Raw genomic sequence first — 18,091 nt, 5'->3', positions numbered from 1 at the left:
CCAAACAAATGTATTATACCCAAATTTTCCAAATTATGTTTATTGGAATATCCTCCCTTAGACTGTATAACACCTTTAAACACTCTTGGCATTTCGGACCAGGTGTTCTTCACTAGTCACTAGAGATTTTTTACTGACCTTGTGATCCCCTTCATTCCAGAGCAGTTCAATAGCATTTAGGATCTCTCAAGCTGAAATGATCCTCTCTTTACTCACAGTCATTTAAATATAAATAACTAATGTGATGTCCAAAATGTATATAAACAGGTTATTTTCTGCTGATGAGTTTATTTTCCTGTTTAAATATGTTGTGGTTTCTATAGTAACAGCTAAATCACATGGTCGTGTTCAGGACATGCTCCTCATAAATTTATAAAAACCAAGTGTAATAATTTCTTTAAGACTTTTTCTTATCATTAATGGAAGGAGTCTCGAGTGACGGTGCTTTGTAACCATTAGAGGTTAAGCTGTAACTTTAAGATGTCTGTAAATTACGTTTCTGTACAGATTACAATAACAATACAAAATTTTACAATACAATTTTATACAGAAGATTACAGTTCATAACAAATAGTTTTGGTGAAGAATAAAGGAGACTTACACACTGCTTTAAGGAACTCCTCAGGATCGTCCTGCTCATACATCTGCCACGTCCCAGTAAAGTCCACTGCCATGACAAGAGAGAACCTTAATACACACACACGCTCTGTTTAACACACACTCTGTTCAACACACTTTGAATGATACAGGGTGTCTTTAACTTTAATACAGTTGTGTTTGTTCACAGTAGTCTTAGTAACATCCTTTGGGGATGGGTTTTATCATCAACACAATCTCACGCGCATGCACACACACACACACACACACACACACACAAAATTTTGTTTGCATCATTTCGACTCCATGGTGAGTTCTGCGTCATTCTCACTCCTGAAGGAATTACACACGTCATTAAAGACTAATTAGTGAAATAAATGTTTATATTTAGTTTATCACTAACCATTTTTATTTACAATCATTTTTTTTTTTTTATAAAACAAATATGACTATCATAAACTAGATTTACACTTACACATGATAACACACTGATTCAAATATAATGATGTAAAGAACTGACAGTCAGTTGTGTGTACACACATTTTAAATCATCTTCACATTAAAAAAGTCACACACATACACACACACACACACACACACACACACACTCTCTCTCTCTCTCTCTCTATCTCTCTCTCTTGATGCGACTGACTAACTGGCATGTCTGTGTTGCAAATGTGTCTGAATAATGAACATATCTGAGTAGTGGATGATGTTACAGTCCAAAAAGACGTGTTGTTTGTTATTCCTATAAGAACCACCTATGAAATACATCTTATTGTCTTTCAGCTAGGAGTTTTGGATGAAGCTGGTGTTGTAACAGTGCATTTATCTTCATTTTCATCTTCATCTTCCTTCTCAATTCTTCTGGCATCTAGGTTAGTTAGAGTTTGAAGAGGTTTCTACTCCTTCGCATCCAGACCAAATGCTTCACTCAGCTTCCAGACTTTTCCCTTTTCTTGTCTGGGAGTCTTCCTGTTTCATCTTTTGTTTTGATGGTTTGTTTTTTATTCACTCCATCTTGAATGTTCTTGATGCTGTCTTGTCTCGGTTGTGTTTTGTTCAGCTGTTTCACTGTGCATGTTGGACTAGAGCCTGGTTCGTTTTCCACATGACTGCTTGGGTTTTCTGCTGGAAAAATAATTACAACACATTTTTTACTACCATCATTTAAAAGTGCATATAGAGTGCGTATAGATGTTCCATTGATGCACTGGTACTGAATATGTCTTTTATGTTTATTTATATATTTCTAGACTAGGTTATAGTTATCCAGAGCCACTTTCATATATCTCATTTATACATCTGAGTAAGTGAGGGCGAAGGGCCTCGCTCAGGGGCCCCTCAGTGGCAGCTCCACATTGTTGCAATTTAAACCCATGACCTTTTAACCGTTTCACCCATGCATTCTGGAATATTCTCCTGGTCATGATGTTATTATGTATGCCCAAAAAAGTTGTTTTACTACATCTTTTACTTTTGCTTTTCATTCAGATTTCTGTTCTTTTTTTTAGGATTTTGTTCTTTAGTTTTACTTTTATTTCTGTCTCTGGTTTTAATTATCAATTATTCATGCACTCATTTTCCTGGTGTGGGTCACTAAAAAGAAAAAGTCCAGCTTTGAGAATCTCGGAACATTATCGAGCAGAAAAGTTGCTCCTGCAGGTCCTGCTTCTGTACATGTTCTCTGTACTTTTGGTGAGTTCTGCACTTCTATCCATCTCATGCTCTCTTTTCTTCCATCACATGTTAATAGACTTTCCAGATGTTTAAACTCTTCTCCGTTTCTCACCTGAACTCAGCTCTCCACTCTCTGACCTTCTACATGCTCCGAGTTTCTTGTACAGAACATAACAGGGGAGTAAGAACATCCACAGAGAAAGTGTACTCGAATAAAGTACATTTTTATTTATTTGTATTAAAGTTTTCTTCCAGAGTTGAATAGGTTTTGCTTCCAGTAAATTTCCTTACAGTTTTTTTTTCTTATTCTCTGTTTAGCATTTTGTTTTGACTTGTTTGGATATTTTTATACTTCTGGATTCGTTTCTTGTTTTTGTTATCCTTCTGACTCTACTTTTTAGTCATAGCTTTTCAATTTTATTTTTGTAGAGTGTTTTTTTACAGCTTCACAGAGATAAAGAGCTTATAAAGTTGGAATGTAGCGGTTTATTGTCTAAAAGTTTGTTCCTCATATCCAGAGGCAGGATCTTCTCTCTTGATGTTTTCTCTTTTTTTAGTTGTGGTTCTCTCTATTTAATTCAAACTTGTCTTTTAAATTCTGGTTCTGGTTGCAGTTCTGTAGTTGTGTATACTTACTGAAGATTAAATTTGCTCTCCTGATCACGGGGGAGTTCCTTTTAGCTGGAAGAGTCAAATAGTGACTCATCTGTGGGAAAACATGTTACACACGATGATCTAGACAATGATAATAATGCAGGGTTTAAACATGTAGGTGGAGTTTAAATTTGTGGGTGGAGTTACTATAAACAGTAGTGTGTTTTGATCCTCACCCTCCGCTCCATCCGTATTCTCTGTCTGTGGAGCTGAAGCTCACGCCACTTGTCCTCCTCTTCCTCTAGCAGCAGTGTGTGTCTACTGTATGAGCGCATCTACACAAACACACACACACACTCAGTGTCTCCACAAATCTGTGTGCGTGTGAATGTGTGTGCTTGTGCATGTGTATGTAGGGTAGAGTTTAAATCTATAGGTGGAGTTTAAATATGTGGGTGGAGTTATAACCTGTGGGTGGAGTGTAAATGTATTAGTGGAGGATAAATATGTGTTTCTCTTATAAACCCGACAGTTATGGAACAACCTTCCAATCAGTGTTCGGGACTCAGACACAGTCTCAGTGTTCAAGTCGAGGCTGAACACATATTTATTTAGTGGAGTGTTTAGTCAGTAGGTGTTTGTGAGGTAAAGGAGCAGATCTGGAGGGATCATGGATATGGAGTGTTTGGTGAACTGGGATATTTGTATGCTGTCTTCTCCTCACTCTCACACGTTCACTCAGGTTTGTTGATGGTGGTGTGGTGGGTCGTCTCTTATCCCAGAGATCCTCATGTCTGTGTTTCCTTCTGCTTCTCCCTTTTAGTTCTGCTGCTGTAGTGAATCTTACCGGAGTCCAAACTGCACAGTGACTTAACTTTCATACAACAATCACGAGACTTAATAATCCATATCCTTCTCTTCTCTCTCTCTCTCTCTCTCTCTCTCTCTCTCTCTCTCTCTCTCTCTGTGTGTCAAGTTAAACATGCTCCTGGGGTTCCAGTGACCACTGTTCCTGCTCCTCTTCCCTCTGTGGATCTTTCCACTTCATCCTGGTCTGCCTTTGGATGATGTTCTCTTCGACTGGAGGCGACTCTGTGCAGCTGGTGATGTTTCTCATCAATGCCTTGGGTGGATCCATGTAATTCTGGAGTAAGATCAGGAGCTTTGAGGATTTGGACTGTAGTTAATATCTACAGTCTGCTACACTGACTCAGGACTACAGTTTGCTCTGATCTCCATCACTGCACCTCAACATCGTTTAACTGTAATAAATGGACATTCAGTGGAACCCAGATGAGGATGAGGTTCCCTCTTGAGTCTGGTTCCTCTCAAGGTTCCTTCCTTCTGCATCTCAGGGAGTTTTTCCTTCACCACAGACGCCACCGACTTGTTCATCAGGGACAAACTTACACTTATAAACATCTTAATTTTTAGCACCTTAATATCTGTGTAAAGCTGCTCTGAGACCAGTTTCATTATTAAAATCAAATTGAATTAAATAACCTGTGGGTGGAGTTTTAAATGTGTGGGTGGTGTTAACAATCTATGGTTGGAGTTATAACCTCTAGGTGAAATATAAATTCATATAAATAAATTTTAATTCATGTTTAATCGTAAAATCTATGAAAGGAATTAAAATCTATGGGTGAAGTTATAGTCTGTCTGTGGTATTTAAATCTGTGGGTGGAGTTTTACTCTAAGGGAAGAATTTAAATCTGTGGGTGGAGTTTAAATCTATAGGAAGAATTTAAATCTGTGGGTGGAGTTTAAATATGTGGATTGAGTTAAAATATCTGGGTGGAGTTAAATATATGGGTGGAGTTTAAATCTAGGAGAGGAATTAAAATCTGTGGGTGGAGTTTAAATCCATTAATGGAGTTTAGGTCTATAAGTGGAATTTAAATCTGTGGGTGGAGTTCAAATCTATGGGTGGAGTTTAAATCTATGGGTAGAGTTATAACCTGTGGGTGGAATTAAAATCTGTGGGTGGAGTTTGAATCTATGGGTGGGGTTTAAATTTATGGGTGGAGTTTAAATGTGTGCACACACCCTCTGCTGTGGTTTCTGCAGGTTTGTTCTGAGAATCTTCCGAATTGCCTCCTCTTGTTGCTTTGTGATCTTCAAGTTCTTCCTCTGACTTTGAACACTCCTGAAAGCACACAAATCAAACACACACTTTATAATAATTATATGTAATTAATTGTTATTTACATTAATTCAGTTCAATTCATTTTTATTTTTTATAGCACTTTTAACAATGGACATTGTCTCAAAGCAGCTTAACACATAATTACATTACTGATGCAGTGGAGGGCAGTGATGGTTTTAATCTGGCTGCAGTTCCACACTCAGCCACTAGGAGAGCCTGCTTCCTCTCCAGTTTATTATAGAAAGAAATAAGCTGTGGTTCCTCACAGTGTTCCCTTGAGACCAACCACTTCCTAATGTAGCGCTTATTAAAGCGGCTTAGCCTGAGACAAAAGGGCAGATAAAGAGGTAGAGAGGGGCAGATAAAGGGGAGGATAGAAGTCATAACTTCTTATTATTGTAGTAGTGTGTTGGTTGTGCTCAGTGTCTTACTGACTTGTCCTTCCAGTGAAGGTGTCCATAATGACCACAGATACACTCCATTCCCATCAGCAGATTGTCAAGAATCTGTACACACACACACACACACACACACACACACACACACACACACACACACAGTGAGGATTTACAGTAATCATACATAGCTGATTAGTTTTATTCCTTTTTGTTCCTGTTCTTTACACATCCTTGTGTTCTACAGCTACAACCGTTGCTATAGAAACAATAACATTTCACACTGAGTGCAATAATATAAACCTGCACTTGGCTGCTGTTTAGAAAACTGATCAACACCTTCTGACCAATCAAAATCCAGAAGGTTAACAGGAGAAAGTGACCTGTGTATGTATTTCCTCATTTATTGTAAACTTGGTGTGGCTTTTCTTCTTCACTGCCAGAAGCTCCACCAACGGCCGAATCGTCATTCCCTGGCACAGAAAACCAAATAAACCAAATAAGAAATCATAGAGGATTATTAATTATAATATTAATATGACAGGGTAAGACATGAAGGTAAAAACTGTGTCTCGTGCCATGCATGAGTGCATCTCTGCAGCTTCACATCTCTCAATTTCACTGTACAATCAATTGGATTGTTTCTTACAGTTATGGCATTTGGTAGACAACTTTTTTCCAGAGTGAGACACATTTATCTCATTTATACAACTGAGCAGCTCTGGAGTTAAGGGCCTCACTCAGGGGCTCAGATGTGGCATCTTTGTGTGGCTAAGATTTGAACTCATGACCCTCAGATCCAAAGGCTAATGTCTTAAGCATGGTGTGCCAACAAGAACCTGACTCTCAACCCTACGAAGACCAAAGAGCTCATTGTGGACTTTGGGAAATCCAACAGCAGGAGACATCTACCTATCAACATCGATGGAACTGAGGTAGAGCAAGTCTCCAGCTTTAAGTTCCTGGAAGTTCACATCTCTGAGGATCTGACATGGCAGCAGAACACGTCAGCTCTGGTTAAAAAAGAACAACAGCGCCTGTACTTCTTGAGAAGTCTCAAGAAATCTTATCTGTCCCTGAGGATTTTAACGAGTTTCTACCGCTGCATCATTGAGAGCATCCTGACCAACTCCATCACCGTATGGTACGAAGGCTCTACTGTGAGTGAACGTAAAGCCCTGCAAAGGGTGGTGAAAACCACCCACCCCATCACTGGCACCCAACTACCTGCCATTGAACAACTTCACCACAGCAGATGTCTGCGCAGAGCTCACAGCATTATCAAGGACTCTTCACATCCCAGTCACAAACTGTTTAACCTCCTTCCATCACGAAGGAGATACAGGAACTTGCGCACCAGAACCAGCAGGTTCAGGGACAGCTTTTTTCCCATCCACCATCACACTACTGAACACTGCCATTACACTACATCGCTAATCACTACAAAACAAAACGAAACACTGTATATAACCTCTGTACAATACATGTACATATTACATACTTTTCTATTACTCATTACATCTGCACTATTTTTATCTATGTATCTTTATATCATTACTGTACATTCTGCCCAACATTTCATTCATTTGTGTATATAACCTGTGTATATTATATATATATATATATATATATATATATATATATATATACACACACACACACACAGTACAGACCAAAAGTTTGGACACACCTTCTCATTCAAAGAGTTTTCTTTATTTTCATGACTATGAAAATTGTAGATTCACACTGAAGGCATCAAAACTATGAATTAACACGTGGAATTATATATGGAATTATATACATAACAAAAAAGTGTGAAACAACTGAAAAATTTCATATTCTAGGTTCTTCAAAGTAGCCACCTTTTGCTTTGATTACTGCTTTGCACACTCTTGGCATTCTCTTGATGAGCTTCAAGAGGTAGTCACCTGAAATGGTCTTCCAACAGTCTTGAAGGAGTTCCCAGAGATGCTTAGCACTTGTTGGCCCTTTTGCCTTCACTCTGCGGTCCAGCTCACCCCAAACCATCTCGATTGGGTTTAGGTCCGGTGACTGTGGAGGCCAGGTCATCTGGCGCAGCACCCCATCACTCTCCTTCTTGGTCAAATAGCCCTTACACAGCCTGGAGGTGTGTTTGGGGTCATTGTCCTGTTGAAAAATAAATGATGGTCCAACTAAACGCAAACCGGATGGAATAGCATGCTGCTGCAAGATGCTGTGGTAGCCATGCTGGTTCAGTATGCCTTCAATTTTGAATAAATCCCCAACAGTGTCACCAGCAAAGCACCCCCACACCATCACACCTCCTCCTCCATGCTTTACGGTGGGAACCAGGCATGTAGAGTCTATCCGTTCACCTTTTCTGCGTCGCACAAAGACACGGTGGTTGGAACCAAAGATCTCAAATTTGGACTCATCAGACCAAAGCACAGATTTCCACTGGTCTAATGTTCATTCCTTGTGTTCTTTAGCCCAAACAAGTCTCTTCTGCTTGTTGCCTTTCTTAAGCAGTGGTTTCCTAGCAGATATTCTACCATGAAGCCCTGATTCACACAGTCTCCTCTTAACAGTTGTTGTAGAGATGTGTCTGCTGCTAGAACTCTGTGTGCCATTGACCTGGTCTCTAATCTGAGCTGCTGTTAACCTGCGATTTCTGAGGCTGGTGACTCGGATGAACTTATCCTCCGCAGCAGAGGTGACTTTTGGTCTCCTTTCCTGGGGTGGTCCGCATGTGAGCCAGTTTCTTTGTAGCGCTTGATGGTTTTTGTGACTGCACTTGGGGACACTTTCAAAGTTTTCCCAATTTTTTGGACTGACCGACCTTTATTTCTTAAAGTAATGATGGCCACTTGTTTTTCTGTACTTAGCTGCTTTTTTCTTGCCATAATACAAATTCTAACAGTCTATTCAGTAGGACTATCAGCTGTGTATCCACCTGACTTCTGCACAACACAACTGTTGGTCCCAACCCCATTTATAAGGCAAGAAATCACACTTATTAAACCTGACAGGGCACACCTGTGAAGTGAAAACCATTTCAAGTGACTACTTCTTGGAGCTCATCAAGAGAATGCCAAGAGTGTGCAAAGCAATAATCAAAGCAAAAGGTGGCTACTTTGAAGAACCTACAATATGACATATTTTCAGTTGTTTCACACTTTTTTGTTATGTATATAATTCCACATGTGTTAATTCATAGTTTTGATGCCTTCAGTGTGACTCTACAATTTTCATAGTCATAAAAATAAAGAAAACTCTTTGAATGAGAAGGTGTGTCCAAACTTTTGGTCTGTACTGTATATTTATATATAGTAGACTGTTTATTCGACTTGCTAATTACTCTTCAATGCCATAGCCTTAAGAACCATTCCTGTACTTCTTAATGATGTCCACATGTCTCTGCACTGCTACTGCCTTATATTTATTCACTGTACATATGCTTCATATATATATATATATATATATATATATATATATATATATATATATATATATATATATATATATATATATATATATATACAGTGATTAAAATAAGTATTTGAACACCCCGCTATTTTGCAAGTTCTCCCACTTAGAAATCATGGAGGAGTCTGAAATTGTCATCGTAGGTGCATGTCCACTGTGAGAAACATAATCTAAAAAAAAAAAATCCAGAAATCACAATATATGATTTTTAAACTATTTATATGTATGATACAGCTGCAAATAAGTATTTGAACACCTGTCTATTAGCTAGAATTCTGATCCTCAAAAACCTGTTAGTCTGTCTTTAAAATGTCCACCTCCACTACATTTATTATCCTAAATTACATGCACCTGTTTGAGGTCGTTAGATGCATAAATACACCTGTCCACCCCATACAATCAGTAAGAATCCAACTACTAACATGGCCAAGACCAAAGAGCTGTCCAAAGACACTAGAGACAAAATTGTACACCTACACAAGGCTGGAAAGCACTATGGGGAAATTGCCAAGCAGCTTGGTGAAAAAAGGTCCACTGTTGGAGCAATCATTAGAAAATGGAAGAAGCTAAACATGACTGTTAATCTCCCTCGGACTGGGGCTCCATGCAAGATCTCACCTCGTGGGGTCTTAATGATCCTAAGGAAGGTGAGAAATCAGCCCAGAACTACATAGGAGGAGCTGGTCAATGACCTGAAAAGAGCTGGGACCACCGTTTCCAAGGTTACTGTTGGTAATACACTAAGACGTCATGGTTTGAAATCATGCATGGCACGGAAGGTCCCCTTCTTTACCCAGCACATGTCCATGCACGTCTTAAGTTTGCCAATGACCATTTGGATGATCCAGAGGAGTCATGGGAGAAGGTCATGTGGTCAGATGAGACCAAAATAGAACTTTTAATAAAGTTAAAATAATTTTTTAACTTTAATAATAATTCCATAATTCCACTAAACGTGTTTGGAGGAAGAAGAATGATGAGTACCATCCCAAGAACACCATCCCTACTGTGAAGCATGGGGGTGGTAGCATCATGCTTTGGGGGTGTTTTTCTGCACATGGGACAGGGCGACTGCACTGTATTAAGGAGAGGATGACCGGGGCCATGTATTGCGAGATTTTGGGGAACAACCTCCTTCCCTCAGTTAGCGCACTGAAGATGGGTCGAGGCTGGGTCTTCCAACATGACAATGACCCGAAGCACACAGCCAGGATAACCAAGGAGTGGCTCTGTAAGAAGCATATCAAGGTTCTGGCGTGGCCTAGCCAGTCTCCAGACCTAAACCCAATAGAGAATCTTTGAAACTCCGTGTTTCTCAGCGACAGGCCGTGTTTCTCAGCGACAGGCCAGAAACCTGACTGATCTCGAGAAGACCTGTGTGGAGGAGTGGGCCAAAATCCCTCTTGCAGTGTGTGCAAACCTGGTGAAAAACTACAGGAAACGTTTGACCTCTGTAATTGCAAACAAAGGCTACTGTACCAAATATTAACATTGACTTTCTCAGGTGTTCAAATACTTATTTGCAGCTGTATCATACAAATATATACTTTCTTTTGGCTTCTCCCGTTAGGGGTCACCACAGCGGATCCTCCGCACGTTTGATTTGGCACGTTTTACGCTGGATGTCCTTCCTAACGCAACCCTCCCCAATTTATCCGGGCTTGGGACCGGCACTGAGAGTGGCTGGGGATGGTTCCCTGACCGGGGATCGAACCCGGGTCGCAGCGGTGAGAGCGCTGCATCTTAACCTCTAGACCACCAGGGGACCTAGCTGTATCATACAAATGAAAAGTAAAAAATCATACATTGTGATTTCTGGATTTTCTTTTGTAGATTATGTCTCTCACAGTGGACATGCACCTACGATGACAATTTCAGACCTCTCCATGATTTCTAAGTGGGAGAACTTGCAAAATAGCAGGGTGTTTAAATACTTATTTTCCTTACTGTATATATATATATATATATACAGTGGGTACGGAAAGTATTCAGACCCCCTTAAATGTTTCACTCTTTGTTATATTGCATACATTTGCTAAAATCATTTAGGTTCATTCTTCTTCCTCATGAATGTACACATAGCACCCCATACTGACAGAAAAAACACAGAATTGTTGACATTGTTGCAGATTTATTAAAAAAAGAAAAACTGAAATATCACATGGTCCTAAGTATTCAGACCTATTCAGACTCACTTATAAAGCACTAAATGGTTTGGCTCCCATGTATCTATCCAGTCTCTTAACACGCTACAATCCGTCACGCTCCCTGAGATCTCAAAACTCTGGGCTTCTAGTAGTTCCTAGAATAGCAAAGTCCACTAAAGGCGGTAGAGCATTTTCACATTTAGCTCCTAAACTCTGGAATAGTCTTCCTGACAGTGTTCGGGGCTCAGATACACTCTCCCAGTTTAAGTGTAGATTAAAAACATATCTTTTTAGCAAAGCCTACACATAACACACATCACACACATCACATCATAACCTTGTGCTCCAGAACATCTGATCACATGCACATTATCAACTTGTGCTGTTAATATCATGAACAGCAGCTACGCTAATTCCTCTCCACTGCTTCTCTTTCTCTCCCCATCCCGAGGCATCCTGAGGTTTGGCCAGCTCCAGTCACGTCCCACCTCGTGAAGATTATGGACCTATGGATGATCATGGAGAAGTAGATGCCGAGTGTTTAAAGGCCCTGGCATGGAGAAGCTGATGCTGGATCTATGATGATCACAAATTGTTCTGTATTGTTGAAAGATTTATGACCAAACTTTTGATGTCACCCATATGAGGATGGTTTCCCCTTTGAGTCTGGTTCCTCTCAAGGTTTCTTCCTCATATCATCTAAGGGAGTTTTTCCTTGCCACTGTCGCCACGGCTTGCTCATCAGGGACAAACGCACACCTTCACCTTCACTGTTTTCTGTAAAGCTGCTTTGAGACAATGTCTGTTGTGAAAAGCGCTATACAAATAAACTTGACTTGACTTGACTTGACCTTTGCTCAGTATTTAGTAGAAGCCCCCTTTTGATCTAATACAGCCAGGAGTCTTTTTGGGGAAGATGCAACAAGTCTTTCACACCTGGATTTGGGGATCCTCTGCCATTCCTCCTTGCATATCCTCTCCAGTTCTGTCAGGTTGGATGGTAAACGTTGGTGGACAGCCATTTTTTAGGTCTCTCCAGAGATGCTCAATTGGGTTTAAGTCAGGGCTCTGGCTGGGCCATTCAAGAACAGTCACGGAGTTGTTGTGAAGCCACTCCTTCCTCCAGAGATGCTCAATTGGGTTTAAGTCAGGGCTCTGGCTGGGCCATTCAAGAACAGTCACGGAGTTGTTGTGAAGCCACTCCTTCGTTATTTTAGCTGTGTGCTTAGGGTCATTGTCTTGTTGGAAGGTAAACCTTCGGCCCAGTCTGAGGTCCAGAGCACTCTGGAGAAGGTTTTTGTCCAGGATATCCCTGTACTTGGCCGCATTCATCTTTCCCTCGATTGCACTCAGTCGTCCTGTCCCTGCAGCTGAAAAACACCCCCACAGCATGATGCTGCCACCACCATGCTTCACTGTTGGGACTGTATTGGACAGGTGATGAGCAGTGCCTGGTTTTCTCCACACATACCGCTTAGAATTAAGGCCAAAAAGTTCTATTTTGGTCTCATCAGACCAGAGAATCTTATTTCTCACCATCTTGGAGTCCTTCAGGTGTTTTTTAGCAAACTCCATGCGGGCTTTCATGTGTCTTACACTGAGGAGAGGCTTCCGTCGGGCCACTCTGCCATAAAGCCCCGACTGGTGGAGGGCTGCAGTGATGGTTGACTTTCTACAACTTTCTCCCATCTCCTGACTGCATCTCTGGAGCTCAGCCACAGTGATCTTTGGGTTCTTCTTTACCTCTCTCACCAAGGCTCTTCTCCCCCGATAGCTCAGTTTGGCCGGACGGCCAGCTCTAGGAAGGGTTCTGGTCGTCCCAAACGTCTTCCATTTGAGGATTATGGAGGCCACTGTGCTCTTAGGAACCTTAAGTGCAGCAGAAATCTTTTTGTAACCTTGGCCAGATCTGTGCCTTGCCACAATTCTGTCTCTGAGCTCTTCAGGCAGTTCCTTTGACCTCATGATTTTCATTTGCTCTGACATGCATTGTGACCTGGAAGGTCTTATATAGACAGGTGTGTGGCTTTCCTAATCAAGTCCAATCAGTATAATCAAACACAGCTGGACTCAAATGAAGGTGTAGAACCATCTCAAGGATGATCAGAAGAAATGGAAAGCATCTGAGTTAAATATATGAGTGTCACAGCAAACAATTCTGTGTTTTTCTGTCAATATGGGGAGCTGTGTGTACATTCATGAGGAAGAAGAATGAAGTTAAATGATTTTAGCAAATGGCTGCAATATAACAAAGAGTGAAAAATGTAAGGGGGTCTGAATACTTTCCGTACCCACTGTATATATATATATATATATATATATATATATATATATATATATATATATATATATATATATATATATATATATATATATATTAGTCGACTGGTTATTTAGCTGCTAATTCTTAAATGCCATAATTTTTTAACCTTCACTTCTGCACATTACTCTTTAATGCCACAGCCTCAGAACCATTCCTGTACTCTAAATTGATGTCCACACGTCTCTGCACTGTTACTGACTTTATATTTATTCACTTTACATATGTTTACATATTTATCACTTGCTGTAAATATGCCAGATATTTATCTGCACTTTTGCATGACTGCTACATTTTTGCACTTCTGGTAGATGCCAAACTGCATTTCGTTGCTGTGTACCTGTACTATGCAATGACAATAAAGTTGTTTGTATGTATGTATGTATGTATGTATGTATGTATGTATGTATGTATGTATGTATGTATGTATGTATGTATGTATCTATCTATCTATCTATCTATCTATCTATCTATCTATCTATCTATCTATCTATCTATCTATCTATCTATCTTAACCACTTAGCTCCCACCTCCCCCACATTCTGACTAAGTTTCACTAAACTACAACTTAAAACTGCATTATTTAAGCAGGTCACGTTGTCATTTTTTCTATTTATATATTTTGTAATATTCTGAATTATGATTCAGAGGAACCATGGCAACTTTAATTTTATTATAACAATTTTTATAATGCAACATTTATTTTCTGCCAACAGCCTTCAATCAAATTAGATTTTTGTCCCTCTATTAGAAAAGGTTTGTGCTTTTCTGCTCTAGGAACTTTTTTAATAAACCTTGTTTTCCTAATTCCATCTCCCATTTTCCAGTTCCTCACTCTGTTCTACCTGCATTCGTGACATTTTAATGATTTGTGATGGTGTGTGTATAGCTCAGACATTACACACACCTGAATGAAGACTGTGAAGAAGATAAGCGTGATTATGGAAGTGAGGAACATGTTCTTCATAGGGAAATGTTCACTGGAGAGCAGAAAGGCCAGAGAGAATGCAATGGCTCCTCGCAGTCCACCGTAGGCCACAATAAACTGATCTTTACCTGTTAACTTCACCATGCGGAATTTATTCATGATGAAGCTCAGTCCCACCACTCCTACACACACACAAACACACACACAGTAATTAATGAAGTAGCTCCTCACATACACAGACATACAGACAGACAGACAGACAGACAGACAGACAGAGAGCTGACCCAGTACACGTGAGATGAGGCAGAGGATGAGGGTAAAGATGATGAAGATAAAGTTCCAGTGATGTGGTCCTGCTACCGTGGAAACGCCGAGGAAGATGAAGATGAGAGTCTCACTCACACTGCTCCACATCTTTAGGAAGTACTTTATTGTGGTGTAAGACTTGTGGGAAATGTTGGCCTCCACATAAGGCCTCATTACGACTCCACATGCAATAAGACTATACACACACACACACACACACACACACACACTGTATACACCACATTACAGAATACTAGAAGAATTACAGACCTGCAGTGTAAAAAAATAAGTAACTCACGCCATGATGCCAGACAGGTGGAACACCTCAGCTGACAGGTATGCCAGGTAGCTGTACAGGAAGACGAAAAGTGGCTCGATGACACGTGAGCATAAGGTGAAACGAGAGGTGACAGCGGCCATAATTCCATAAACCATGCCCACCATGATACCCCCCACTGCCACCACCAGAAAGCTCATTACACCCAATAATGAATCACTGAACTCCACTCGGCCTTTGGCAGCAAACTCCTCAAACAGGTGATACAATACCTAAAGAAAAACACATACTGCATCTTTAATCCTCCTGGCTCAGGTCTTATTTGACTGATCGCTATCAGTTTGTTGATGTAAATGGTGAGTTCTTCACACTCTCTGAGGTAAAGTTTGGTGTTCTGCAAGGATCTGTCTTAGGCCCACTGCTTTTCTCTTTATATCTGCTTCCTCTTGGTGAAATTATACATAAACATGGTATTTGCTTCCATTTCTATGCTGATGATACACAGCTGTATATTTCAGCAATGTTGAGGAGTGTGTAAAGGACATTAGACAGTGGATGCTTGATAACTTCCTTCGGCTCAACTCAGATAAGACAGAAGTACTTTTACTAGGACCACATGCAGCTAGAAGTAAACTTTCCGATTATGTAGCATCTCTGGATGGTGTTTCTGGTTCAGTGTGTGCAGCCGTGTTTGTGAGGTAAAGCAGCAGATCTAAAGGGATCATGGATAAAGAGTGTTTGGTGAACTGGGATCTTTGTATGCTGTTGTCCCTTCACTCGCACACGTCCCCTCAGGTTTGTTGATGGTGGTGTGGTGGGTTGTCTCTTATCCCTCATGTCTGTGTTACCTTCTGGTTTTCCCTTTTAGTTCTGCTGCCATAGCGAGTCATGCTGGAGTCCAAACTGCACAGTGACATTAACTTTCATACAACAATAAGTAGACTTAATAATCCATATCCTTCTCTTCCTGTCATTAGGGTTGCACAAGCCAGTGCACTCTTAGTCCCGGTCCCAAGCCCGGGTAAATGGGGAGGGTTGCGTTATGAAGGAGATCCAGCGTAAAACATGTGCCAAATCAAATATGCGGATCACGAAGGAGAAATTCATACCGGATTGGTCGAGGTCCAGGTTAACAACGACCGCCACAGGTATCGTTAGCCAACAGGGTACTGGTGAAAATTGGGCTACTGTCGGCCGAAGGAGGAGAAGGAGAGGAGTAAGATGTCTACAGAGATGGCAGGAAAAGGAGAAGTGTAGGAGAGTGGAGGTTCGGTTTGGTACTTTAAAAGTTAGTACTATGACTGGTAAAGGGAGAGCGGGAGCTGATATAATGGAGAGGAAAAAGGTAGATATGTAGTGTGTTCAGGAGACCAAGTGGAAAGGGAGAAAGAGCAGGAACATTGGAGGTGTTTAAACTGTTCTATCATGGTGTGGATGGAAAGAGAAATGGTGTAGGGGTGATTCTGAAGGAAGAGTTTAGTAAGTGTGTAGTGGAGGTAAAGAGAGTTTCTAATAGAGTGATGAACATAAAGCTCGAAGTTGAAGGGGCGATGATGAATGTCATCAGTACCTATGCTCTACAAGTGGGCTGTGAAATGGAGGATAAGGAAAAATTCTGGAGTGAGTTATATGAAGTGGGAGAAGGTGAACATAGGAATGAAAGATTGGTGATTGGGGCGGATTTCAATAGGCATGTAGGTGAAAAGAACAGAGGTGATGAGGAGGTGATGGGTAGGTTTTGGCTTTAAGGAGAGGAATGGGAAAGGGCAGATGGTGGTAGATTTTGCTAAAAGGATGGAAATGGCAGTGGTGAACACGTATTTTAAGAAGAAGGAGGATCATAGGGTGACGTATAAGAGTGGAGGAAGGTGCACACTGGTGGATTATGTTCTATGTAGGAGATTGGAGATTGTAAGGTGTTGGCAGGGGAAAGTGTAGCTAGACAGCATCGGGTGGTGGTCTGTAGGGTGGTTTTGGAGGTGAAGAAGAAAAGAAGGAGAGTGAAGACAAAGAAGAATAAGATGGTGGAAACTGAAGGCGGAAGACTGTAGTATGAGATTTAGCGAAGAGGTCAGACAGGGGCTTGGTGGTGGTGAAGAGGTGCTGGATGATTGGGGTACTACTGCAGAAGTGATAAGGGAGACAGTTAGAAAGGTACTTGGTGTGACATCTGGAAATAGAAAGGAAGACAAAGAGACGTGGTGGTGGAATGAGGAAGTGCAGGAGAGCAGAAGGAGAAAGAGGTTGGAGAAACAGAATTGGGATCGACAGAGTGATGAGAAAAGTAGGCAGGATTACAAGGAGATGTGGCAGCAGGTAAAGGGGGATGTGGTGAAAGCCAAGGAAAAGGCACATGAGGAGCTGTAGGACAAGTTGGACACTAAGGAAGGAGAAAAGAAGCAGTTAAAGCAATAAAGGATGGAGATGGAAATGTGTTGACTAGTGAGGAGAGTGTGTTGAGAAGATGGAGGGAGTATTTTGAGCAGCTGATGAACGAGGAAAATTATAGAGAGAGAAGGTTAGATGATGTGGAGATGGTAAATCAGAAAGTGGATAGGATTAGTAAGGAGGAAGTGAGAGCAGCTATTAAGAGGATGAAGAGTGGAAAGTCGGTTGGACCAAATGACATACTGACATGATGTGGAGACATGAGGATGGTTTTAGGCCCGAGAAAGAGCACCACAGACGCATTATTTGCTTTGAGAATTTTGATGGAGAAGTATAGAGAGGGTCAGAAGGAGTTGCATTGTGTGTTTGTGGATTCAGAGAAAGCATACGACAGGGTGGAGAGAGGAGTTGTGGTATTGTATGAGGAAGTCTGGTGTGTCAGAGAAGTATGTGAGGGTGGTGCAGGACATGTATGAGTAGTGAGGTGTGCAGTAGGAACGACAGACTGGTTCAAGGTGGAGTTTGGACTGCATCAAGGATCGGCTCTGAGCATTTTCCTGTTCGCAGTGGTGATGGACAGGTTGAAGGACGAGGTCAAACAGGAGTCTCCATGGACTATGATGTTGCAGATGATATTGTTATTTGTGGTGAGAGTAGGGAGCAGGTGGAGAAGAGTTTGGAGAGGTGGAAGTACACGCTGGAGAGAAGGGGAATGAAAGTCAGTTGGAGTAAGACAGAGTACATGTGTGTGAATGAGAGGGAGGGCAGTGGAGGGGTGTGGTTGCAGGGAGAAGAGGTGGAGAAGGTGGAGGAGTTCAGGTACCTGGGGTCAAAAGAGCAAA

General features: G+C 41.0%; 1 protein-coding gene across 4 annotated transcripts in view; it reads right to left on the bottom strand.

The window, feature by feature from the left end:
• Positions 1 to 591: 591 nt before the first annotated feature.
• Positions 592 to 18,091, bottom strand: part of LOC310728862 (Na(+)/H(+) exchanger beta-like) — a 37,436-nt gene continuing 19,936 nt past the window's right edge. For 2 of the 4 annotated variants that reach the window (XM_083546704.1, XM_083546703.1), the window contains exons 4-13: positions 14,883 to 15,133; positions 14,563 to 14,780; positions 14,258 to 14,460; positions 5,799 to 5,888; positions 5,456 to 5,526; positions 5,166 to 5,342; positions 4,921 to 5,020; positions 3,108 to 3,206; positions 2,914 to 2,983; positions 1,310 to 1,728 (exon numbers count right to left, since the gene is read on the bottom strand). In XM_083546704.1, coding sequence (XP_083402830.1) covers positions 1,532 to 1,728; positions 2,914 to 2,983; positions 3,108 to 3,206; positions 4,921 to 5,020; positions 5,166 to 5,342; positions 5,456 to 5,526; positions 5,799 to 5,888; positions 14,258 to 14,460; positions 14,563 to 14,780; positions 14,883 to 15,133 — 1,476 coding nt within the window. In that variant the 3' untranslated portion in view covers positions 1,310 to 1,531. Of the gene's footprint in view, positions 688 to 1,309; positions 1,729 to 2,913; positions 2,984 to 3,107; positions 3,207 to 4,920; positions 5,021 to 5,165; positions 5,343 to 5,455; positions 5,527 to 5,798; positions 5,889 to 14,257; positions 14,461 to 14,562; positions 14,781 to 14,882; positions 15,134 to 18,091 lie in introns of those variants that run through there. The other 2 variants (XR_014534360.1, XM_083546705.1) reach the window with 2 other exon arrangements.

The sequence above is a fragment of the Silurus aristotelis genome (assembly GCF_946808225.1).
Source record: "Silurus aristotelis genome assembly, chromosome: 7".
NCBI classification, from domain to species: Eukaryota; Metazoa; Chordata; class Actinopteri; order Siluriformes; family Siluridae; genus Silurus; species Silurus aristotelis.
Note: the sequence above shows the minus strand (reverse complement) of the source record. Positions and strands in the feature narration are given on the sequence as shown.